The following is a 26177-nucleotide window of genomic DNA, read 5'->3' as shown; positions in this document are numbered from 1 at the left end:
AGCAACATCTGGTATGAATGTGTATGGAGGTATGCATGTGAATGGACTGTGATGGACTGACGACTAAAAGTTTTGACTGACTTGATATTGAGACAATGACTGCACCAACTTTAGGATTAGTAAATGCCAATAAACAATTCATAAACAATTCACCCAGCCGACAAGAGAAGGGTGGATGCTTCGCTTTGTTTTGTTTTGTTTTTTCAGGAGCAGGAGGATAAGAGAGACTGGAGGAGGAGACTCTAGCTTCACATAAGTATGAACTGCAGACTTAACACTGTGGTTGCTGATTTTGAGTTACTGATGTTTGCATTAAGAAAACTGTGCTATATTAGCTGTGTTTTGATTAAGGTATCATGTTATATTATTGGGAATGCCAAATGCTACAGTGGAGAAGACTTTTGATGCCACTCATGACTGGAATATGTTATTATTAACCATAGCAGGCCACTGTAAAAAGTCAATTAAATTTTATAGAGGAAAATCGCCAAAACCTTAACAATACCTATGAATGACTTGCCACATTCAGAATAGAGATATGCAATAATAAACATTGGTCCACGTGATTTAGGTTCTCACTTGAAATAGTAAGTTATTAAATGTAGAACATAATCGACAGGGACATTTGATAGGATGTGGTACTGAAAAAGAACAAGAGCAAAGTAAATAAAGAAAATATTGTGTTTAGTTTGGATATTTTCAAATTAAAATGTACCATTACACTCAGAGGATCAATATGAAATAAAACATATGCAAAATTTGTAGGAAGTACATGACTGATAACTGTTCTGTCCTGAGCGTTTGTTTCTAGAGCACCCACTTGACCACACCAACAGTTTCTCGCCACCGAGGAGGGGTACTTGCAAAAAGAATAAAATAAAAATCTGAGTTTAACAAAACATTTTAAATGTAAATATCAAGCTTACCTTTCTTTTTCCATGAAATGTGCTTGTGGGCACGCCAGCCATTTTGAAAAGGTGGGCAAAACAATTGGCAAGGCCACACCCCCACACATGTGACATAATTTTAAAGGTACTGTTGTCCCCTCTAAGAAACATCAGGACTTAGAGGAGTGGCAAGTAGAGTATGAGAGCTACAAGCAAAAAACTAAATGTGTACTACAGTGCGCAAAAATGAATTACTGGGTCATCAGGGGGTCTTGAGGGACATTTATAAAACAAAAAATCCCACAAACCTTAAAAGTGCACTTGAGAAGCTCACACAAGAAGGTTAACCTAGCTTACCTAGAAGACCTCATCAGGGGGAGCACGCTCCCCCTCGTTGAAGAGCTCACCCACTTAACTCGCATCCCAAGAAAACAGCTAACCCCAGATAAGGCAGCGTGATGTATCCCGAGATAACAGGACTGGGACATCTAAATAAAGGTGTGAAACAATCGCCTTCAAAAGGTTATCAATTAACTTTAACCAAAATTAGGAACACTCGGTGCGGCAAGAGTTAATAGTTATTAGTCTCAACACCCAAGGATAATTAGAAGAGCATGACTGATATGATGGAACGGAGATTTTGTTACACTTAACTTTTGCAAAACACAAATAGAACTAAATTGAAACTAAGGATTTTCAGAAAATAAAAACTAGACTAAACTAGCAAAGAATTGGTAAAAACTAATTACAACTGGCAAAAAATTGAAAATCTGGAGTCGAAACTAAATAAAAGATAAAACCTAATGAAAATGGCGAAACGTTTAAAACTCTGGTGCAGAGATTGGCAAATCTGACCAGGAACGTTATAAAATGGATTGTCAGAACAGTCAGCGTTAAAGCCACATTTGACAGTCCATACTAGGATGGCATTGGACATCTTGGGGGTGGAAAGGGGTTGGTGTGACCAAGGTGTGGTTTGGCTTGTCGTATGTATATTTGAGATCATATGGCTCTGGATGGACCGGTTACCAGGGCATGGAAGGAGGACAGACTCATTAAAGGAGGAGAGGGAACTTGCTGGGATTGGAGATCCTCTGGGTGAGTGGTTGATTAAAAGTATGCATAAAATAGAAGTTATCTGTTGTTATTGATTGTTAATAGATTGATAATTGGCCACATTTACAGCTGTATTGACTTGTTGTGGACGTAGTCGACTTCAGGTTTAAACACTCTAATTAACAGGGTGAAAATAGTGGCATTAAAGGAAGAGTATGCAGCACCACCCTGTCAGACGCCAGTGATGGTTTTCATTGCAGGTGTAACCATGATCGTTTTTATACATATTGCAACTTGTTGCTCATTGTAGAGTTGTGCTCAAGTTAATAAGGGTTAAAAGCTACAGTCAGCGCGAATGTCTGACTGATCTATTGAGGGGAAAGGCTTCGAGCATAGAAGGCCGCACGCGCTTACAAAACACTGATATCATGTTATTCTTTGTGATCTTTTCTTAAATTATGTCTTTAAGGTTAGTTTAAATAGTGGCAGTTAATTAAACGAGATTTATTAAAATATTAAATACCTGAGTCAGAACGTTACACGCGGATCACCTTAAGAGTCTGGGAAACTTTGTAGCTGCCTAACTTTTTTGAATGTTCTAGCTCCGTTGATTTGACACATTGGAATGTGTCAAAAAAGGGGGGGAAGGTTGAGCTTTAACATCAAACCAGGATTATTTGAACATTTTATAACTTCATTTGTGTCTTTAATAATTTAGGAATGGTAAAGCTTAAGCTAATAGCGGTCCGAGAAGACGGACCTTTTAGAGAATCAGTGAAAAAGCATAAACTATCACTTTCATGTTTAATCATTACTCATTGAAATGAACTGAATAGCGTTTAGAAGATTTGTTAATTTTTTGTCTTTTGTTAAAAAGAGGGGTTTCAATAATTTTCAGACACACCTTGCAAATGTGCTTATAACGAGTTGGCACTCGGCCTTTTGAAGGTCAGAAGCTTCGTTCGGCGTGACTGTCCGGACTGATAAAGTGTAGGAAATGCCTTGAGTGCAGAGGGCTAAATGCAAACATGCTTACACACACATAAGATATGATTAGAATAAGTCCCTGGGACATTCTGAATGTTTTAGACCAATTCTGAATCACTAGAAGGTCAGTAGATAAGAACATTAGATTATTAGGGTTAGGAAGAGAGGTGTTTTGGTTTTCTGTCTCTTACAGAGAAAGGAACAGACACCAGACGAGGTCACAGAGATGCGAGGATCCTCCGTAGCAGAGTCAGACACAGTGACTGCCGAGACATCAACTGGGTCCAAGGGTCATGGCGTTTGGGCTCCAGCTAGTCACCACAAAAGGATGGATCCCATAAACACAGCAATAACCATGAAGGGGTTGGCGGAAATCCGGGAACACCAGACCAACGAGGTTCGAGAGGCTTTTGGGCAAAAAGGGGACACCTTCCTGTTCCTTTTTCTGGAGAATACACAGATCGTTGTTTGAAATCGGAGCAGAATAATCCCCTGATCTGTGTTACGACTGAAGGGTTGTCTAACCCCTAAGGTTGAAGTAAGAAGAACAGAGGATCACGCAACTGGACGACACTGGTAGCTGCAGCAATAAAAATAAAGGTTAAAAGCTCCTTAGACAGAGGTTCTAGTCTAAGTACATTTGAAAGGTATAAGGGGGCATTAAAATGGGAGTGGAAAACTGGAGCACCAAAATAAAGCTGTGGGAAAATTGGGAATGATGGGAGTGTCATCTGTAACTGCTGTTATGGTTGTAAATCTAACTTTGCTTGCATCTGAACTGCGTGAACACAGAGGTCATCCCACATATGGTCCACCCGTTAAAGGGGGACAGAGGGCCTCAGGATCAAGAAAACCTGGACCTTGCGACCCTGGAGTGCATGTTGTAAGTGATCTCTTTCAGAGATCAAAAGGGGGAATTATTAAATTATTCTGTTATTATATGTTACCTTATATATGTAATCAAAGTAGTTGAATTAGAATACTGCTGTAGATCATATTATACCCTTTAAAATAGAGTGTGTGAGCTGTATGTAGTTTAGTTCTCATTATACTTTTGAGTTAACAGAACATATTCACATATTAGTCCATTAGATAAATGTGCATCACTCTGTATCCTTGATCTGCTGGGAATGTGTTACACTGTTTTCTTGACATGCTTAATTGTTGAATCATGAAGAGAAGGTTGTAAGCAGGAGACTCTGTGTCTAAAGACAGGGGAGATAGATAGACCACATTCCACACCCCCACCTTACAGAAAGCAGAGAAACAACTGCCGAGGTCATAACTTAGGCGCTGTAACAGAGAAAAAATGTGATGTTTTGGCTTTCACGACTAGCTGGGGGCCACTAGAGACTATAAAAAGCTGAGCAACCCGTCACCATTTTGAGACATGCTGTCGAACCTCTGCAGGCATCTCTCCCGTCCGGACGTTGTAATGCTCTTATTGTTGAATTGTATGGAAATAAATGATTGTTGATTGAGCATTGATACACCGAGTATTGTCCTTCCTTCAGCCCAAAGATTCAAAGAACTGCGTATTTTCAACACTACCAAACATTTTTTTATTTCTAGCCAGTAGAAGGAAGATACAATGTTTTGAATGCCCAGCTAATTAATTAAGAGTGGTCATTTTTCATGCATTTCAAGTAAATGCAAATTTACATATTTTGTGGCAGTGTTAATTTTTCATTCTGTTAAATTGTCATAATCAGCATGGAAGAGTTTTATATTACTGTAGTCATACGCACAGTAATTTGCAGATGTTCACTACATGCATAACAATCACAGTCAAACCTTATAAACATACTCCTTTTTTTAATCACACACAAAACAGTGAAAGGCAGAAAATCTGATCATCTTAAATAACTGAAAAAAATGGATAAAGAGGACAAGCCTGTTTGGATATTCAGCTCCCATAAATGACACACCTGTGCGCTCTCAATTGTAGCTCCTGCACTTCAGTGTTTTGCTTCTGTTTCATTTTGTCCTCTTTTAAATTAAATGGCAATTTCAGGCTCTAAATTAAACTTCACAGCATAAACTGTAAACCATCTCACTAGCTGCTAATCTTTGTTCATACTTAATCCAGTTTGTTTTCTTGTGTTTCACTGAGGTAAGTTTTACCCTCTCACACAGAAAGAAAAGATGCTACCTAATCTTTCAAAGAGGAGTGGTGAAGGTCACATGCAAAGGAAAAAAAGCTTTCTTCTCTTCCGTGCCCTCCAGATGCAGTTTAGGAAGTGAGATATCCTTTACTATGGTAAACTGATACTGATTTCCAGATCGCAGCAGGAGGATAGAGGAGACAATGAGGCACAAATCAGAGAAATAGGAAAGGTCTCTACCATGTATTTATAGGAGCTGAGACAGAAGTAAACATTTGCTTTAGTATTATTAAATGATGTAGTTCTCTTTCCATTTGTCAGTTGTCAGTCTGTCCTGTTCTACTTCTTGTTTGCCTTCCAGTTTACTGTCCTGTATCTGTTCTTGTCTTCATGTTTACCTCAGTGACTTTGTTTCTTGTTTTGGATTTGTTTTTTCGTAGTCCACTTTGGATCACTTGCTTGTTCTCTGCAGTCTTCTTATGTCTTCTTTGTTCTTTTTGTTGAGCTGGTGACTTGTGCATATGATCTAAGCCTGAACATGGAAATATTCTGTAACTAAAGCATGTGTTGTTTAGTTTTTGTATTTTGGCTGTTATTAAATATAATTACCTTAAAAAAATTAAAGAATCAACATCTTTTTCTTCAGTTTTTTAATGAAGCAAAAAAAAATGTCACTTGTTTGATACCAAAAAACTGTCACAACAACATGAAGAAAAAAAAGTTGTGCTATACTTTCACCATGAAGGAATGTGAGTTGCAGGAATGGATGTGAGTTCGGACTCAAAAACAACTTTCCTAAAATTGAATGGAAATACTGCAGCCATCACAGACTTGTCTGACTGCTGAGCACTGAAAGCACATGATTAAAACACTGTTGCTTTTAAAATACTGTGAAACACTTTGTCATTTTTTTTGTGCAATATAATGCTGTGTGTGGTGAAGTCTTAGCCGCGGTTCCTACTGTTGCTGAAGGCTTTCATTTCAAATTAACATATCCACCTTCACATGCTGGCATTTTGTTTGCGTTTTGTTCAACAAAGTGCTGGAAACAGTCCTCAGAGAATTTGGTCCATACTAATATGTTAGCATTACACAGTTCCTGTTATCCACTGAGCATTTTCAAAGCAGTTGGAAACAGTTGGTAATTGGTGTAAAATGGATATGTTATGAAAGGAAATCCTTCTCTAGATCATACTTCTATTTTACAGGCATATTTCCACCTCAGTAGATTTAATCCTGTTACAAGCAAATGGGATTTTACAATTTCTCTTCAATTTAAGTGTCCTTTTGCAGCATCTATACATTCTCTTATATTCTCTTGTCTCCCCAGCTGTTCTATTCAGTCACTTTCATCATCTCCTGGAAATAGTTGAGCATTTTGGAAACTGTGCTTATTTGCTTTTTTTAAGGTGGACCTAAAGCAAGCAGCTTAGCATAAAAGCTAGAAAGTGAGAAACATTGTCAATGTTCACTTTACAAAACACATAATGTTTAAGAAAATGTTACTTTAAAGATGCTGAAAAGTAAAGTGTACAAATTGATACCGAGGTTATACACTCACTGGCCACTTCATAGGTTACAACTTCAGGGAACCTTGAGAACTACCTTAATTATTTGCAACATAGTTTAAGGAAGGTTTTGGATAAATTCTTAATACAGCATCACACCGTTGCTGCAGATTAGTCAGCTGCACACACATGATGCTAATCGCCTGTTCCACCACATCCCAAAGGTGCTCTATGTTCTTGTTTTCACCAAATTCTGACCAAACCATCTTCATCTGATCATCAAACCAGGCAATCTTTCTATTATCCAATTTTGGTCAGTCCACATGAATCATAGTTTCAGTTCCCCATTTTTAGCTGAGAGGAGTGGCACTCAGTGTGGTCTACTGCTACTATAGACCATCTGATTCAAGATTGAATGCATCTGGTCATTCTCCTCTGACCTCAGGCCATCAAAAACGTATTTTGTCCCAGGGAACTGCCACTCACTGCATATTTTCTCTTTGCCAAACCATTCTCTGTAAACCCTAGAGATGGTTGTGTGGGGAAAATCCCCAGTGAATCAGCAGTTTCTGAAATACTCAGACCAGCCCATCTAACATAAATAACCATGCCATGTTCAAAGTCACTTAAAACACTAATTCTTACCCAGTCTGCTGCAGGTGGAAATTAACCAGGTCATCTTTAACATGTCTACATGCCTGCCGTGACTAGCTAGGCAGATATTTCCATCAACAACTGAACTGATATACTTTATGAAGTGGCTGGTAAGTGTGTGTTGGTCTATTTCTTGGCAAAGATTGCATTTTTATTAGCAGATCTGTCAATTTCTTCATGCCAATAAACAATCAGTATGTAACCCGTGTAAAATGATCAATTATTTTTGCACAAGGGTGGCTGTAGCTCAGGTGGTAGAGCAGGTCATCTACTGATCGGAAGGTTGGTGGTTCGATTCCCGGCTTCCCCTAGTCTGCATGCCAAATATCCTTGGGCAAGATACTAACCCGAAATTGCTCTCCGATGCATTCATCGGAGTATGAATTTGTGTGAATGTCAGTTGTGCTTGTGCGAATGGGTGTGAATGGGTGAATGCACAAGTTGTGTAAAGCGCTTTGAGTGCTCAGAAGAGTGGAAAAGCGCTATATAAGAACCAGTCCATTTACCATTTACCACAAATTAAAAAAGTTAAAATATGTTAATTTGCAAATTCAACCATTCCTTGTATATAGATTTTCTCATCCAAGCTAGTTACTTTGTTTTAAACTAATCAGCTGCTGAATCCGTCTTTTTGTTGTTTTCTAAATCTTAAACTTATCATTTTACACTTTGCAAGCTAAGCACACTTCCCAGAATGTTAAACTAATCTTTTCTTCTCCTCTTTCCTGATGACAACTCCTCACAAGCTTTGTCTAGAAAACTCTTTGATTTTATCTTCATTAAAACAGCACATGAAAATTAAGAACCATCATCTAAGTTCTGACATCATTTTTCTCTCTGAAACCATTCAGTCCAACGTTACAATACGTAGCGTGCTCACCGACTGTTTTCAACAACTTTTGTTGCTTTTAGGAAAAATAAGTACAAAAGCATACTATTAAAAAAGGTCCCAGCATCCTCTCAACAAGACCGGCACATATAACAAACATTATAAAACGATCACGCAAACGCACACATACGCACACACTCACACATGATGCTCTTTACCCCTCTCTGTTTAGAAGTAAAGAAGCCAGAAAACTACAGCTGATAATAAGTGTTCTGATGTATAGGATAATATTTTAAAATGACTGGTTTACAAAAAAGTATTAATACAACTTGATTTTTCCCTTTTTTCACCACCAGAGAACTTGAAAGACAAACTTACATTAGAAGAAAACACACAGCCATTGTCTTGAAATAATAATAAAACAAAATATGATATTACAAATAAATTAAAAACAGCAATACATTACACTGATATAAGCAACCCAACTTGGTTTGAGCTTTTACATTCAAAATCAGCCCATTGTTTGGTTTCAAGAGTCACACTTTTGCCTTTTTCAAATGTTTCCAAGCCAAAGTATGGCGCTTTAATTTAAAAAACTTTATCTTACTGCTTTAAAAAGATGGAAAAATTAATTAAACGAACCACAGCTAAACTGAACTCCAATGTACTGAAACTTAATTTAAAGAGAGAAGCAGCAAACAAATGTACGTTAAATCAGCTGCTCACTGAAACTACATAGTAATTATGGGCACGGCTAATCTCTACCTCACAGACCACCAAGTGGTCACCGCCATCACCCACACATCCTGCCAATTCATTTGATGTTGAAAAGTTTATTCCTTTGTTCCCCTTAAGACTCCCAGCACTGCACACCATTCAGCATCTAAAGCCAATCAGTCAAACATGACACTAAAAAAATAAAAGATGATATTTTTAAGTTGTGTTTTTAATTATCAGTGTGTTTTATTTCTCATTAGTTGCTTGGGGAGTAGGAAAAATATTCAGTGCTGTAAACAGGTTTTTGATTATTGCTGAATTAGTCTGTTTTTACTGTTGTTTAATGCTGGTGTAACCGAATGGAATGGCAATTATTTTCTTAATAATGTGCTTTAGACTCCAGCATGACAGAAATTTTCCCCTCACTTCCACACTTTAATAACCAGCTATCTCCACATGGTGGCAGCAGTGACCACAAAAGGCAGAGGCAACAAAGAAAACGGGGAGAAAGAGAGCAGACCAGCTGCAGATCGAACCCGTCCCTGCCCGTTGTTTCTGTTCCACTTGGACCCGTTTCTGTCTCGGCCTCGAGGCGGCTTTGCAGGGTTGGAGGCGGGGTTATTTGAGGGTTTGGTGTAGGGTGGAGAGTAAGGCCCATAACCTGGCCAGTCATGATTGTACCTTTCGCCATGATCTCCACCTCCTGAGCCACTGCCTTCCTCACCTGAAACAGGAAAAGCACATTTTCATCTGAAATATGGAGCAGATATAAGAATATCAAGTCAAAATTTTAGGAACACTCACTGTCCATGAAGTCCATGTCCTGTCCACTCATAGCATGCCTCAGTTTATTGGTCACCACCCTCAGCTCCATGATCAGCTGCCTGGTCCTCACATCTGGACGTGCAATATCCACTTCCACCTCAGGGTTATTGATCTGGCTCACCAAACCGTCACCTGTCACATCTGGCAGGTACCTGAGCATACGCACAAAGAGGCATTCACATACATAGTAGCTTATTCTCTGCTATTTAATTTCCTTAAGAACACTAAAGGTTTATGTGCAGTGATACCCGTTGTAATCAAATCTTTAATGGCTAGGCTCTAGAGATGGTTATGGCCAATCAGTCCCTTTGCTTTAGTCCAGACAGAAACATCTCAGCAGTCATCATCTGATGGATTGCTGTGACATTTTGTACAGACACTAACAGTCCCCAGAGGATTAATCCCACTGACTCTGGTTTCATGTGGCTGCCTGGACCACTGGGCTGACATTTTCGGTACAGAGCACAATGTTTCAGCAGCTATTGGTTTGTTTTATGTCAAGCTTTATTGAATTTTTAATAATGCATGTATCACTTTTTGCTTATAAGACAGTTAGCTGCACCATATATATTTTTAAAGTTACAATCTGGAATGCCCAAAGGACATTTCACAGTTATTATCACTTATTGTATATGTGATAATACAAGATAATTATAGCACAGCCAGCACATCTGGTTTGTGACTGAAGATGGATGTGCTTTTATATAAAATGCTGACTGATGACGGTGGACAATCAGTTCCCCTCTTTCTGTGTAACACACTCACTAGTGTTTCTTCTCAAATGAGCTTGATTCATTGGTATGTACACAGAACAAGCAGACCCAGGTAGAGAACATGTGGGTGAGTGGCGGTGGCATAATTAAATAAACTCAGTTCCATCTGTTGCATCCTTCCACCTCTGCACCATCACTCACTCACTCCTCCTCCTCCGCCTGTACAGACCCTCCCCTCAGCAGCCTTTTGCTCTGATCTCGCTCACCTCCCCCGGGTCTGCCCGTTCCAGCAGCGGTCCTCATTAGTGACGTCGGCAGCCATCTTCTCATCGTTGCAGATGGTGTGTGGGAGGGACACCCAGAAGCCCCGCATGGGCCGCAGTCGCTCTTTCAGCTCGGTAACCTGTGTGGAGGTGGAAGGAAACTGGCTATGACTCAGACATGGTTTTAAAGTATCTTTGTATGAAAGCTGCAGGGCTGATGCTGGGTAAAGGTAAAAACCTAATACAGCTTTGCTTCTGGGTCAGCTCTTAAACGACATTTCTTTTCAGTCTTATAAACAGATATAAATATCTAATACCCCCTTCGTCTGTGCTCTGATCTGAAGCTCTTTTTATTTAGGCATTTCTATCTTGCAAGACCACACTATTCACAGAAATTCTGTCTGGGTTCTAACCACAGGACTCTCTGTTATTAGTCGCTCTGACTTATTTTAGTGTTTTGGGGGGTTTTTTTCCCTTTTTTTCCCCCTCTTGATCTGAATCAGATTCATGTGCAGAGCAAACATGTGCGACATTCTTACAGTTTTTTCCTGATATATTTAAAGACTGCTCAACACAAAAGGGTAAATTGTGCACCATTAAAACAAGTAGTATCTATTTCTGTATCAACAATGTTCCAAATTGCTCACTGTAACATGTGAAAAGTGGCACTTATCATGAACCCACCAAAAACAGTCATTCATCAGCATCTCGAACCACTTCAAAGGGTTTTATCTGGTTTCAATGTAAGCACTTTGTCTCTCTTAGTGAAAAAGCACTAAATGGCCAATGGATGGTACTTAGCAAGCACCAAATGGCAAATACAGCAGAAATACAATAATTTTAGGCCTTAGCTGATTTCTTTTCTTTTTTTTTACCTTTATTGACAGGTAAGTGCAACCCAAGATTAAGAATTCCTACTGGTACCACGTCACCGTGCTGTTTGCTCCTTACCAATCGATCCAGGTTGGTGCCTGCAGCAGTGGTGGGTTTCTCTTCAGGAGTGTAGGTGCGGAAAGGCCTCCTGTTGCCCCCGGACTCTTTGGGCGAGCGTTTGGACCTTGCTGGAGCTGGCCTGGGGTTTCCACAGCCTTGGAACACCTGAGGTACACAGCAAGAGCAGTTTTAAGATTAAGATTAAGAAGATTCTTCTATGTTGTGTCAAGAAAACTGTATATTCTCGAACTAATATGTGATTTCGTAGAATTTCTTCTAACAACACCTAAAGAATAAGTGCAAAAGGCTCAGTGCTTTCTTCTAAGAGAAAAAAGGTAGCTTTGATGTAAGTTTTGAATTAAAGCTTAAAAAAACACCAGGGACCTTTGATTTCTGGGGAAAAGAGTCAATGACGTCTACAGACAAAAATGTTGTAACTGAACAATGTTGAAAAAGCTCCCCCTAACCTCAACAGTCACGCTCTATTAGAGTGCAGTCGCACAAAGCTGGATTGTAAAGCAGAGAGCTGTCTGTTCCTTAAAGCACTACCAACACAAACCAGGAGCTTCTCTGTTTCTAACAAGACGTGGGTGTCTCTCTGGAGGATTCACTCCTGGGATGTCTGCCATGTTTTAATCATACTCCGAGGCTATCATGTTCTCATCTTTACTGCATGCTGTCTCATTAGAAAGATTAAAAATGAAATTAAACAATAATTAAGATTACAGCTTTTGCTTGAATATCGAAGAAGATCATTTGCATGTCCTCTCAAAGGTTCAGTTAACATTTCACTCGATTGATTCACAATTGCCAAACTCTCGGAAAGCAATAAAAAAATATAACAATGCTCATTTGGTTTTCATTTTTATGTACTGATCGTCTGCTGTGCTTTCTTACTTTGCTGGAGATGCTGACACTGTTTTCCTGCATGTGCATAATGGCCTCTGACACTTTTACAGAGATAGAGTCGGCTGCAAGCTCCATGTTGAAAGGCCCCTCCAGCTTCTCTGAAACCTGGTACAGAGCATCTGAAAAACATAGAGATGGTAGGGTGATAAAGTTTGCTTTGACTTTAGTTCTCACTTTCAGGTAATATACAGAAGAAGAAAAAAACTGTGTGTAGGTGGGCTTCTGTAGAGCCTGATGAATGTCAAGACAGTGGTGTGTCTGGAATCTCCCCCCTGGCCAACCAGCTAAAAGAGTGTGATTTACATCTCTTTAAGGGGTGTTCAGTAAAATAAAGAAGCAAGCTGTCACAATATAAAGCGTGAAAAAGAGAGGAGAATGGTGGTCAGACAAAAGGCTGCATGAGGGTAAAATGGTTTTGAGTTCAGCAGGCATGGATGGAGCGATGAAAGGTAAGAGGAAGCACTCCAGATGAAAAGAAAAAATAGAGGGAATGTATGGGTTTGATGAAAGGAGAAAGGAAACACAGGAAGACAGATCAATTGTGAAGGAGCAGAGAGGCATGAATGATTAATGGAGGAGGAACTCATTAGGGAAAAGGACGTGAAAGTAAATGAGTGACAGGGGCACAAGAAAGGATGCTACTTTTTGGGATGTCTGGTTTAATTATGATGAGAATAATTCAAAGTGCTTAGACGCTGACTCTCCTATGCTTAAAGATCTAAAAATGATGCTGAAAATCAGGTTCTTCAAAAGCTTTAGCTTTTTAAAATGTGCCATCCACTACCTATGAAATCACATATAAAGATACTCCATCACCCACCAATGAAATTGTTCCATTCGGTGTCCAAGTCAGCCTGATTGGCTAAGCAGCCCTTCATCACGTTAAGGCACAATGAGCGGCAGGGGCGCACGGAGGGCATACCTCGACACAGTGGGCAGTACCACTGACGCATCAGGCCACGCACACACTCTGAATCTGCAGTTAACTGAAAGCAAAGGACAGAATAAAATGGATTAAATACATAAACACACAATGACCATTACTTAACAAAGCGGTTTTACATATTTGCAGCTCCAAAAGTCAACCACAGCTGAAGAACTTCAAAGTTATGTTTAGAAAAACTAATTTACTCAGTTACCAGTTCACACTACAGGGCCAGCAGTTTAGTGTGGACTTGTCTGGATAATGATTCACTTCCTGCTGGTAACAAGATGATTTTGTTTTTGCTTCAAAGTTTAGATTAAATGTCTGATAATCTAATAAACAGGATTACTCTATAAAGTCTAGACTAACTATTGTGTTTTTGAGTGACTAGCCATTTAAACAAGAACATAATGAAAGGATCGCAGGGGCGATCGTGGCTCAAGAGTTGGGAGTTCGCCTTGTAATCGGAAGGTTGCTGGTTTGAGCCCCGGCTTGGACGGTCTCAGTCGTTGTGTCCTTGGGCAAGACACTTCACCCGTTGCCTACTGGTGGTGGTCAGAGGGCCCGGTGGCGCCAGTGTCCGGCAGCCTCGCCTCTGTCGGTGCGCCCCAGGGTGGCTGTGGCTACAATGTAGCTGTCATCACCAGTGTGTGAATGTATGGGTGGATGACTGGATATGTAAAGGGCCTTGGGGTCCTTAGGGACTAGTAAAAGCGCTATATAAATACATCCATTTACCATATAATTGCTTGCCAGTATGCTTTAGACAGCAGAATATCATCAATGCCATCTTGGTATTAAATATTCCACTCAAGATAAGCATGAAGAGATGCTGAATAAGAGCCACTCACCTTTGTTGCTTTGTTGACAATGTCCCGACCAGTGGCAAGCCCTTGAGATAACGCTCTGGCTGCTATGAAAGCCCTCGACACCTGAATGTCAAACCAAAGATAACAGATTAGGGTCCCCCTTTGCCATCCTGCTATATAAGTACAGTATATATGAGCTCTGTAGATTTTACTATATACACACTTGTACACGAAGTTTGCGAGGGACATCCCCAAATGGTTGCAGCTGTTCGGCGTGCTTGCTGACACACTCTAGGTAGTCCTCACTGAACTGATACTGGGGGTTTACCAGAGAGAAGACCCGCTCCACAAGTCTGGACCAGAAATCTGACAGAACTTCTGCCAGACTCACACTTCCCCCTGTGAACAATAGAGTAACAGTTATACTATATAAGAATATGTTTTTTTTCTTATCTGATAAATGCTTCGAAAAAGAGTCACTGCAGTTAGAATGGATCTCACCACGACAATGCTGTTGGAGAGTATTTAAAGACAGATTTCTCTCATCTTCTTCCAATAAAAGCTATGTTAAGCTATAAAAACCATCAGATAAATTAGTTTGGTAAGTGCGGCCATATTTGAACAGCTAGAAGGACAAAAAAACATTCTCAATATTTATATGCGCTGTTTATTTTGCATTCAGCATACAAATGACTAACTGCTGAAGTGTGTGCATTAAAATTCCAAGGTTTTTGAAGGAAAGTACAGAAAAATACTTTTATAAATACCTGATTGTTTTACTAAAGTGTTTTTCTCCTTGGCTAAACACACAGTACAAGCTATGGAGAAGTCTGATTGACATTGCTTTAAATATCTCACTTAATAATTTTTGATGCATTTGAGAAACAACAGTTTTGGGGGAAAGATGGAGATTTTAGAGCAAACTCTGTCCTTGCTTCTTTAAATAACACTCTAGCGAAGTCGCATGTCTCACTTTGGTTAAAAATATTGTAATCAAAAAAATTTATAAAACTACATAAAATTTATAAAATTTAATAAAACTTAATCCAGTTGATAAATGAACACTTTTTTTTTTAATGATAACATAAATCTGAACACTAAATGTTTTCTGCTTTAGAACATGATAGTATCCATAATGTTTTGTCTGCTTGAGTGTTTCTACAGAATGAGCATGTGAATCTCCAATCTGTAGTCTACTATACTGCCTTAAATTAGCCATACATGCTGTTTGGCAGAGAAGGACAGGCTGACTTAGCAGCCTGCAGATGGAGGAGTCAGTGAGCGGCTGTGAAGCCAAAAACAGAATGATCCGGAACAAAAATAGAAATGGTCTGGCATCTGTGGGAATCCAATTCTCGCTCTCCTTTTTTCCTCCAGTTTTTCCTGGCATGTCGGTTCCCCTCAAAAGACAATGATGCTTTTTTTATTGCTGTCTATAACTGCTGATTTACCACAACATGGACGTGGACTGTCTGAACTATACATAAATGTCAGTGTTGGAAGGAATTATTGTACCTCTTTATACAGAGATCAGTCTTTTTAAACATTTCCCTGCAGTCATTCTTTCCTCGTGGTGGTACTGGAGCCCACTGTAGACTACATATGCCAGGCAGGTTACTTAAATTACTGTTTTAACACTGTGGAATAGAACGTGGATTTTTCCCTCTATGTTGTTTGGATTGGAAGCTAGTGATTGCCATTTGTGTTTTGGATCAGTAAACCATCATTATATCCCTAATCTCCTTCTTTTATATGGCAGAGCCAACCAAAGTCCACTCAGCAGCAAGCCTGACAACCCTGTGCACTTGGTCACTTACTGTGCACTTATTAGGGAAGTTATTTTCAAGGATTATCTGAATTTAATTTAAAACTGCATGTGTAGAACTTGCTAAAAACCATGTACAAAGTTGATTTGTGATATTCTCCTTCTCTCAGTTTGTTCTCTCTTTGATTATGTATCACTTCCTGTTCCTGTTGTTTTTCTGTCAATTTAATTAAAAACGTATACGTAACAACTTTTTTCATAGAGTAATCTTCACATGCTTTATCCAAAGCATACTCTCTGTTGATTCACTCACTAATTACATTCACAGTATTCACTGTCTCTTTAGGGATTTGCTAGCTCAACTTGTAGCCAGCTAGCTAGTAGCATGGCATTTTCACCTGTCCCTCCTGCACTTTCCTGCTCCCAGGGAAAGTGTTACTCCACAGACTCCTTTAGTAATAACGATACTTGTAATGAATGGCAGCAATCTTCCACTCCAGCTTGTTAATCAACCAAAGACTCAGACAGAGTTTTAATTCATTTCAAAGCCTGATGCTTCACCTTGCCCACCCGTGCTGGAAAACTCATAAACCAGTCATATTTGTTATCATTTATAATTTCTGTCTGAATTCTCAGACTTTTTATCTGATTTAGTGCTCAGCTCAGATAAAATAAATATTGTGGGTGATTTTAACATCCATATTAAATGTATTATTAGACTCAGTTGGCTTCTTTCACAATGTAAAAGATCCCACCCACCACCTTAATCCCACTCTAGAGCTTTTTCTGATATATAGCGTTATACTGAACATTTATCAGCATTTCCTTCAAACCCTCTTTTGTCTGATTATTTCCTAATAGCATTTAAATTTACAATGGATTACACAGCAGTAGTATATAGATTTTATCACAATAAATGTATTTATGAAAGTACTGTAACTAGGTTAAAGGATATAATTCATCCACTGTCATCTTCTCCTATGCCTTGTGCCAACACAGAGCAGAGCAGCTACCAGAACACTACTCCCACAGAGGTCGATTATCTTGTTAATTATTTTACTTCTTCACTGCATACGACTCTGGATAATGTAGCTCCTGTGAAAAAGACAGACACCTGCTATAACTCTCAAATGTGCACCTTAAAGCAGACAACTCATAAGCTGAAGAGGAAATGATGTCTCACTAATTTAGATAATCATTTATCCTGGAAACTTAGTTTGCTGCTTTATGAAAAACCCTCTTTCAAGCTAGAACATTTTATCACTGATTTATTAGGGATTAATTAGTGATTAGAGAAAATAAGAACAACTCTAGGTTTCTCTTTCAGCACTGAAAGAGTACTACAGAGCTCTGTTGTTGCAAGCATCACAAATAAAATTTTAACCATTAAAGAAAAAATTTGTCATAACCATCACACAGAAGTAGCATTATGTGCAGCTACTTTCAGTACCATTGATATTTATTTAGACTCTTTTTCTTTCTTTCCTACCATTAATCTTAAATGTGATCAACCTATTTCTATTAATCAGGTATTTACCACAGGCCTTTAATCTGGCAGTTCTTACACTGTTACTTAAAAAGCCACGATTTGACCATTTAAATTTATTCATGTAAATGGAGAGTCCTCTTCATTCACTGAGGTTAATTATGAAGTTCCACAGAGTTCTATGCCAGGACTAATTCTGTTTGCATTATACATGCTTCCCTTAGGAAGTATCATCAGAAGGCATAGCATACATTTACACTGCTATGCAGATGACACCCAACTTTATCTATTCATGAAACCAGATAATACACACTAATTAGTTAAACTGTAGGAATGTCTTAAAGAAATAAAGACCTGGATTACCTCTAATTTTCTACTTTTAAATTCAATAAAAACTGAGGCCATTGTACTCGGCCCTAAAAGCATTACAAATACAGTATCTAACCAGATAATCTGGATGGCATTAACTTGACCTCTAGTAAGACTGTGAGGGATCTTTGAGTAGTTCTTGACCAGGATATGCCCTTCAATGGGCATATTCATGCCTCTCTTCCTTGGAACCAGCTTTCAGTTTGGAGTCATGAGAGTAAACTTTTAAGATTAGGCTTAAAATTTTCATTTTTGATAGAGCATATAGTTAGGGTTGGATAAGGTGACCCTAAATTCTCCTTTAGTTATGTTCCAATAAGTATATGCTCCTGGGGGATTTACACGATGCATTAAGTGTTTCTTCTTCAGTTGCCTTTTTCACTCGCTTTTTTTTTTGTTAGCATGTGTTTATACACCTCTCTGCGTTAAATTTTTAGTGATTCATAATGTTTCGGTCTCTTCCACAGCATGTCTCTGTCCTGTCTTCCTCCCCTTACCCCAACCGGTCGCAGCAGATGGCCCCGCCCCTCCCTGAGCCTGGTTCTGCTGAAGGTATCTTCCTGTTAAAAGGGAGTTTTTCCTTCCCACTGTCACCAAAGCATTTTCTCATAGGGGGTCATATGACTGCTGGGGCTTTCTCTTTTTTCTTTATTGTAGGATCTTTGCCTTACAGTATAAAGTAATTTAAAGCTACTGTTGTTGTGATTTAATGCTATATAAATAAAACTGAATTGAACTGAACTGAATTGAATTATTTTACAATGTCTCTGATCCAACCTAGCTGACATATCTTTGCCAAAATCATTAATTATCTCTATGACTGTCAAGGTGGACAAAGGAGTGTTAAAACCAACCAGAATAATATCTGCGAAGCTCCAGGAAAAGCTCTTGGAAGACGTGTGCGTTCTGGGTGAAGAGCAGGCCATAGGTCTTGGTAAACATCTGGTTCATAGACTTCTCTGAAAGGTCTATAAGTTCTTTGAAGAACTCTGTGCAGAGACAGAAAAAGCAGCGATTAGCTACAAACTGGTCACCCACCCTCTTTTTCTCTAATATCTCGGCCAGGTTTCTATGTAGGCGCTCCCTCACCCTCCTCCCTTCCCTGAAAGATTAACAGCTCAGATCCTGCACACTGGTAAATGGGTTTAACAAAATGTACTCTATTTAAAATCCATCTTTAAGACTCATATGCAGTCTCCCACTCCTTAAGCGTCTTTACATGACTCATCATTATATATTATATAAAAGTGTGAGGAAGGGTGATAGCAGTCTACTGCAGGTAGGAGGAGAAAGTGTAAATTCAGCTCTGTACTGTGGCTGCTACAAACCTGCAGCTGTAGACGCATTATTTGAAACAATGACTGATAAAATCTCCCAGATACAGAGCACTATAAAAATATTTGGGTTTTCCAAAAACTTTATACAAGTTTATAGATTATAAGTCATTATAAACTAGTCTTACAATTCCAGTGAAACCTTTTTTCATAAAGACTTCTATGTCTGTATAACCCTGGCAAAATCATAGCAGCATAATCATAGTTAATTCAGCTTAGACAAGCAGGTTATATATTTTTAATGGGAGACCTCAACTGGGATTTTCTCCAGTTAAATATGGTGTTTAGCTGCATTATGGAAAATGTTATTTAGAGCAAAAAAAAAAAAAAGTTACAGACTAAAATGCAGGATAGCTTGGCCCTGGTTGCTTGATTTGTATCTAGTTTTATAATCAGTCTCTTGTGAGTCGCCACTTGTATGAAAATGCCTCACAGTTGCTGAAATTACATAAGTAACAAGCATTTTAATATATTTGCTTTGCTGTGCTTCAAGCATTTAGCTGTAATTTTAATAGCGCAGAAGTATCATCTGAATTAAATTAGGAAGGTCATTTTATAATTAAAACTCACTGGTTTAATTTTGGGGAGGGTCATTTTTTCACAAACTATGGTATCAAAAGTAATAACTAGCTTTTAATCAGCTTCAAATCAAATAATGTTCCCATTACAAACACAAGAACTACTAAGGTGTCAGCCTCTCACCGTCAAACCTGCGGTGTCTCTGGGTAAAGGTGGTCAAGAGAAACTGGCTGTTGTCTGAAACTGCTTTGAGGAAGTCCCTTTCACTCTGCTGGGCCAGAGTCTCCTCCATCTGACTGGAGCAGCAAGTGTAGTCCTGAGGACAGAGCCGCAGGTGCTCACCTGGAACAAACATAAAAGAAAGGCCATAAGAGAAAGCAAGGATTGATCCCACAGTTAAACCTATGGTGAGAAATCTGATTCCCTTGGGGTTTTTTTAACTATATGTAATTATATGGTTCTACTTTATATATGCACTTGGTTTTGTGAAGCACTTTGTGCTGTTTTTATGACTAAAATGTATTATTAAGTGCAAGGCCAATTTCCATTATGGAGGTCAAAGCTGATTTTTTTTTAGTTTGAAAGTCAATTCCTCTACTTGTCAGTCCATTCAGTGGGGAAATCTTATTAAAGATAATGCCGTGGTAGAAAAAATTTAATTTCCATGCATGAATTATTCAACTTCAATCTGTCTTTCTTTGTCAGCCCAGGTTGGGTCTTTGATATGTCTGAGGTAATGATATATGCAAACCACACACAGGAGGGGGAGATGTGGGGGGGGGGGGGGATAACACAGGAGTACTCAAAATATGCAAAAGCCTTGAATTCTTTGTTTCTATCATATTGCATCCGACATGAATATTGCGCCTGTTAATAGAGCCGAAAGTCTGATTCCTAACTCCACCCTGGCCGATGTTCCTCTCTGCCTCTTTTGTTCTCCCTGTGTCTCTCACTATTAGCCCTCTCTCATCCCTCTATTTCCATTGCTAAACTGCCTCCCTTCATCCTTCACTCTCCCAGCCATCTGCTCCCCTGGCCCACGGGACAGTGAGCCAAGACTCAGGCAGTGATAGCCCAACATACACACACACATGCACACACACACACCAAATAAAATCTATTCTGCAGTTGCCTCACACACTAAGCTAAATTGCTGTGAAAGAAAAGGAGGGGGGAAAAAACACTTCAAACATACATTTTATTCACAATCACTTTTAAAAGCAGCTCTATGTGTGTCTGAGAGGAGCAGACACATCCGCTCACTGATTTACATGCAAAGCTAAACCTCCAAGAAGTAAGCTACATCTTCACTCTGTCATTTGCACCCTCACATGATCAGACATTTTTATTTTGAACAATTTAACATCTAAAATCCACTTTCTTGTACCCCCCTCCTCTGTTCTACCCCATCACCAACTTCAAATTATTCAAAATCTAAGTGTTTGTAATCCGCATCCAATCTTCTCATTCTCAAAATAAGATTATCAGCGGTGAACAGAGCCTATGGGTGTATATGCAGGGATTTAACAGTGAGCCAGTAGGCAAAGACTAATTAGGGGCGAGGTTCTTTGTTGCACCGGTGTTGGCAATTTGCTCATCCCCTTAATCATCCAATTTAAACCGCACAGAGAGGAGGAGGGGGCGGGTGTAATTTGTTTTAAACCATACTGCATTGTTTCTCTTGGGGGGTAAAAACTCACCGTGGTGATCCTACAACGGCTCTCTGGGGCGTTTAGTGAGTTTGGAGCCACCTTGTACTTCTTTATCACTTTTCTACAGAGATTTGTTGCGTTTGTGTTTATAGGGCATTTCCTGCTACAATATTCCCTTAAAGATGCTTGCAGTGCGGAGCAGTGAGTTTACACTGACCTTAATGTGCATTATGTTATTTTTATCCCATGCTGATGCGCCTACATTTCTGCTGCGACATAACTGCACCCTACCCTGAAATTTACAATTAAACCTTCCCTATATATATATATATATATATATATATATATATATATATATATATATATATATATATATATATATATATATATATATATATATATACATACATATACATACATATAACATTTTTTTTTTTTTTATATATTTTTATATCATATCATTACAGACTGCCCTATGTGGGTCCCGAGAACTGTATGCTTTAATTTATTCCCGCTTTGCGGTATAGGAACCGTCTTACCAGAAATTTGAGTCAGCGGAGCGGTGCTTGTGCTGTACCCCTTCTCCAAGTACACCTGCCTGGTGTCCGAGCAGCTTCTCCCCGCTGCAGCCAAAGGGCTCCGGGTCCCTAAAAGGGCAGCAGCCGTGCAAAGAAGTACCAGCAGCCGACGACTGGGAAAAGACACCCTGGTATCCATCCTCACTGCAGGACTTGGTGGGGGGAAAAAAGCAGACTCCAGTAAAGGATAAAGCCAGACTGTGGTTGCAGCAGCTTATAAATGAATGAATGTCTGGCCGGTTTGGATGCACGCAAAAGTGTAAGGAGTAACGGGATCCCAAATCGTCAGTCGTTTGAAACAGTCATAGTTTTTCCCCAATAAGTGCAATGAACATCCGGGCCGGGCTTTTACATCACAGACAGGCCTGCGTTTCCATCGGCCGTGTTCATTTAATTTGTCCTTCCTGGGAGACCCGCTGTTGTACGTAAATACATGGGAGTGTGAAAGAGGCGCTCCCGGCCCACAGCATCATCTGACAGGCAAACTGCGTCAAACACTCGGGACGTAACCAGGGTGATACCGGAAGGAGGGCTGCTGTCAAAATAAAAGGGGATGCTTGTAGTTGATGGGACAGCCAGAAAGACTACGTAAGGACATAACAAAAACAACAACCGTATAATCATGTTTTTATTACAATTTTTGAGCATTTGAAAGAAAGAGTCCCAATTTTGATTCATACTTTCATTCATTTCACAAGGGAAACTGTTTTACAGCAGCAGCGAAAATAGTAGTCTACAATAGATAAAGAGTATAACTAAAGTAGAAGTGCCACAATAGTGCAAAAACTGATGTATGCATGAGTGATTTTTTAAAAATTACCTCAAGTTAAACAAGAGTAAATGAATGAGCAGGAGACAGGTGTAACAGTGGAGCTGCAAGGAGCAGAGATGGTGGATGAGTTTAAATACCTGGGGCAAGCCATCCAAGCAACGGACAGTGAAAAGGGGGTGGAGTAGGTGGAGAGGAGTCAGGGATGATTTGCGACAGAAGGGCAGCACCAAGGGTCCAAGAATTTTTTTTATAAGACATTAGTGAGTCCTGCTATGATTTATGGTTTGGAAATGGTAATGCTGACAAAAAGATAGGAGGGAGCAGCTTTAAGATCCTAAGATTTTCAGTCGAAGTGATGAGAATGGACAAGGTTAAACTAAGTACATGAGAGGGACAGCTCAGGTTGGACAGTTTGAAGACAAAGTTAGAGAGGCAAGGCTACATGTGCAAAGGAGGGATATTGGACAAAGGATATTGAAGATTGAGCTGCCAGGCAGGAGGAAGGCCACAGAGAAGATTCATGGATTTAGTGGAAGAGGACATGAAGATGATTGATGTGATGGAGAAGGATCCTAGGAATAAGGTGAGACAGATGAAGGCAGATGATCCACTGTGGTGACCCCTAAAGGGAGCAGCTGAAAGAGGATTTATCAGCATACATGGAAGCTAAAGTTTGTCTTTATACTTTCCTGCTTTTACATTTTCTATTGCAATAACTGCTATTAACTAACTGTTATTTCACTGGCTGTTCTGTCGATCATCTTTGAATTCCACTATGAATGCATCTATAAGTCACCGTTCATGTGGGATATTGCCCTAATATGTTGGACAAGAGGATCCCTTTTCCCAGAGAAACAGTACACATGGTCTAATATTAGTTATATGACAGTCTGCATTATTGTTTTGTAATCATTGGCTGTGTCAGTTCAGCGAGAGAGTTATTTGTAAAGAAAACTAATGTGTACACTTGTCTCCATTTTTATTTTGTTAAATGCGAACAAAATATAGCAGTACATGTCTGGCCAGAAAGAGAGCACCAATTTGTTTATTTGGTAGTTCGATAAAAGGCTTCAGTTAGTTAAGAGTAAGAAAAAGAAAATTCCGTTCACATTTGCAGTTTTGTCTGGTTATACAATATTTGACATTTTAAAAAACAAACAAAACACAAGTTTTTGCAAATATTTGTAGGTGTTTTCTTGTTTTTCGGGTTTTTTGTACTACTTGTACACTAAAGTGGCCCTCCAATGAAATGACCGTACCAGCAGTGGCCCACAGCTCATTTAAGTTTGAGATCCCTGCTTTAGATTAATCTCATGTGATTTACATGAGAACATCAATATTTTATTTTGAAGGTGAAGACCAGAAGTTGTGTTTCACCCAGGCTGTTTTGACGCTGGTCACAGCCTTTCAAACACAGAACAATGGACCAACTGGGAACTGAGGGGTGAGGATCCTGCGGTGGCGGGGCAGGGACCAGTCAACCACCTCAGGGTGCTACAAGCTATGGATGCAACCATGAAACCTATGAACACAATATACATAATGAAAACTATCTATATGAACACAAGAGTAAATTAGCTGCAAGGTGAAAGGGTTGCGAGTCACGGAGATATGTTTAACTGGTACCATTTATTGCCAATACTACTAGACAACCATGCAGAAGAATTGACCAATGAACATCGAGTTATTTTCTGCCAGGACCAATCACCTTCTAGTAACAATCCACAGCGGCGCGCTTTCGGCAGTTCGCAGTTTAGGAGGAAGAAAAGTTAGCCAAGGCAGAAAATTACTCAACACTAACTATATTATCAAGTGGTAAACTGATATCCTTAATCTGCTAGTGGTGGTTATTGAGTAGTTTCATTTGAAATACTTTAAGTGCGTCTTAAGAGCTTCATAAGTTGAGTTTATCAAACAGGCTAATGAAGTTTAGCTTGTCATCTTGCTAATTTTATTTTATACTGTATCTTTCTTCACAGCCTCCACTCCTGAATATAGTGAGTCTGGTACATTCCTTCAGCCAAAATGGCAAGTGGGAGTTCAGCTTTGGACAGGTAATGCTGATACTTTGTGTTAAAATGTCAAAAGGTTAAGAGAAATTAAAATAATAATTCTAATTTGACAGCGTTCATATTAAAAAGCATTGTGAAAGTTGCTACTAATGCTCTGGGTGCTCTGGCTGAAGCTAATAGCTTAAGGGTTGTATAATAATTCTACTTTTTCATAATGATACCTGCCTGTTTTCTTATCACCCTTCATTTAAATTCATCACAGTAAAGCTGATTTTTTTTTTTGTCTAACTTGTCAATTATTTCCCTTGTCTTTTAGTCTTGAGGAGTTAGATTCCCCCACTGACTCAGGCAGTGACTATGAGGCCACCATGAAAGGAACAAAGCGAAGAAAACCAGCAGTATCTAAGCAGGTGGATTTTTGTTTTCTCTTTAAAATAACTTTCTGCTTTTTTATTAGTGATTGTAAAAGATAAATCTGCCATCACAATAGCTGCAAATGTTGTATTTATAGACCTTTCAGAAATTCCATTTGTGTCACTTGGTGACTGTCAGATGAATACAACTACAACAGAAAAGACATTACATGCACAGCTATTCGCTTTCTTCTCTTGGCTACTCCCCTCAGGGTTTGCCACAGCAGATCATCTGCCTCCATCTCACCTTGTCCCTAGCATCCTCCTCTGTCACACCTGCCCTCTGCATGTCCTCCTTCATTACATCCATGAACCTTCTCTGTGGTCTTCCTCTTTCCTCCTGTCTGGCAGGTCCATATTCAACATCCTTTGTCCAGTGTATCCATTATCTCTCCTCTACACATGTCAAAACCATTTCAAGCTTGCCTCTCAAACTTTGTCTCCACATTCTTAATGATCCTCATTTGGTGGCCATATGCCCTACCTTGATGCAATCCTCCCCATTCATCCAGGCTTTGAACTGATGTTAAAAGTATACTAGTTTGTCATATTGTCACTGGGTTTTTCACCAAGATTAAAGACATTAGCAGAAGCATCAGCAAAAATCAAATGCAGCTATCTGCAAGTAACATCCACATCATATCATGTCACCTAGACTTGTTCATCAGAAATATGCGATTAGGTATAAAAGACCTCTGAGCTTTAGATGTCCATGCTGATGGTGTATTCACCATGAAGAGCCTGTAACTCATCACTGATGGTTTCTCACCCCTTTTACACCACCCTTCCCAAAGTTGCTGACTTGTTGACTGTATTGTTGCTGACGTGCCTCCCATGTAAGGGAGGTGAGATTGCAGTAAAACAAAAAGTTAGAGTGCTCTCAGCAAATTACCAATAAAAAAAAGAACAATATATATCTGCCCACATCAAACTGACTCCACTTTCTCATCAAGTATAAATGTTATAATCCTTTTTTTTTAAATGACACTTATGCTTGATTCCCATGATAGTTTTTCATCAATCACTATCCCTATGTATTTGTATTCATTTACAAATTCAGTACAGTTACCACTTACCACTACCTGTTGTTGTCCCTGCCTGATAGCAATAAAATTAAAAAAAAAAATCTTTTGTTTTCTTGGTGTTTAACTGAAGTA

At 39.2% G+C, this 26177-nt stretch overlaps 2 protein-coding genes across 10 annotated transcripts in view; one reads left to right on the top strand and one right to left on the bottom strand.

Annotated features, from left to right (window-relative positions):
- Positions 1-5670: 5670 nt before the first annotated feature.
- Positions 5671-21962, bottom strand: gpc2 (glypican 2). Its single transcript, XM_004545840.5, has 11 exons — positions 21785-21962; positions 19777-19935; positions 18595-18729; positions 14344-14519; positions 14163-14243; positions 13207-13372; positions 12375-12505; positions 11496-11642; positions 10548-10684; positions 9548-9720; positions 5671-9467 (listed from the first exon to the last, which is right to left on the bottom strand). The coding sequence occupies exons 1-11, from the start codon at positions 21960-21962 to the stop codon at positions 9190-9192; spliced, it is 1761 nt and encodes a 586-aa protein (XP_004545897.1). The 3' UTR covers positions 5671-9189.
- Positions 21860-26177, top strand: part of stag3 (STAG3 cohesin complex component) — a 30303-nt gene continuing 25985 nt past the window's right edge. For 4 of the 9 annotated variants that reach the window (XM_076875942.1, XM_076875940.1, XM_012917730.4 and 1 more), the window contains exons 1-3: positions 24265-24410; positions 24575-24649; positions 24924-25017. In XM_076875942.1, coding sequence (XP_076732057.1) covers positions 24621-24649; positions 24924-25017 — 123 coding nt within the window. In that variant the 5' untranslated portion in view covers positions 24265-24410; positions 24575-24620. The other 5 variants (XM_076875927.1, XM_076875924.1, XM_076875930.1 and 2 more) reach the window with 5 other exon arrangements.

The sequence above is a fragment of the Maylandia zebra genome, linkage group LG2 (assembly GCF_041146795.1).
Source record: "Maylandia zebra isolate NMK-2024a linkage group LG2, Mzebra_GT3a, whole genome shotgun sequence".
In the NCBI taxonomy this organism is placed as follows: Eukaryota; Metazoa; Chordata; class Actinopteri; order Cichliformes; family Cichlidae; genus Maylandia; species Maylandia zebra.
Note: the sequence above shows the minus strand (reverse complement) of the source record. Positions and strands in the feature narration are given on the sequence as shown.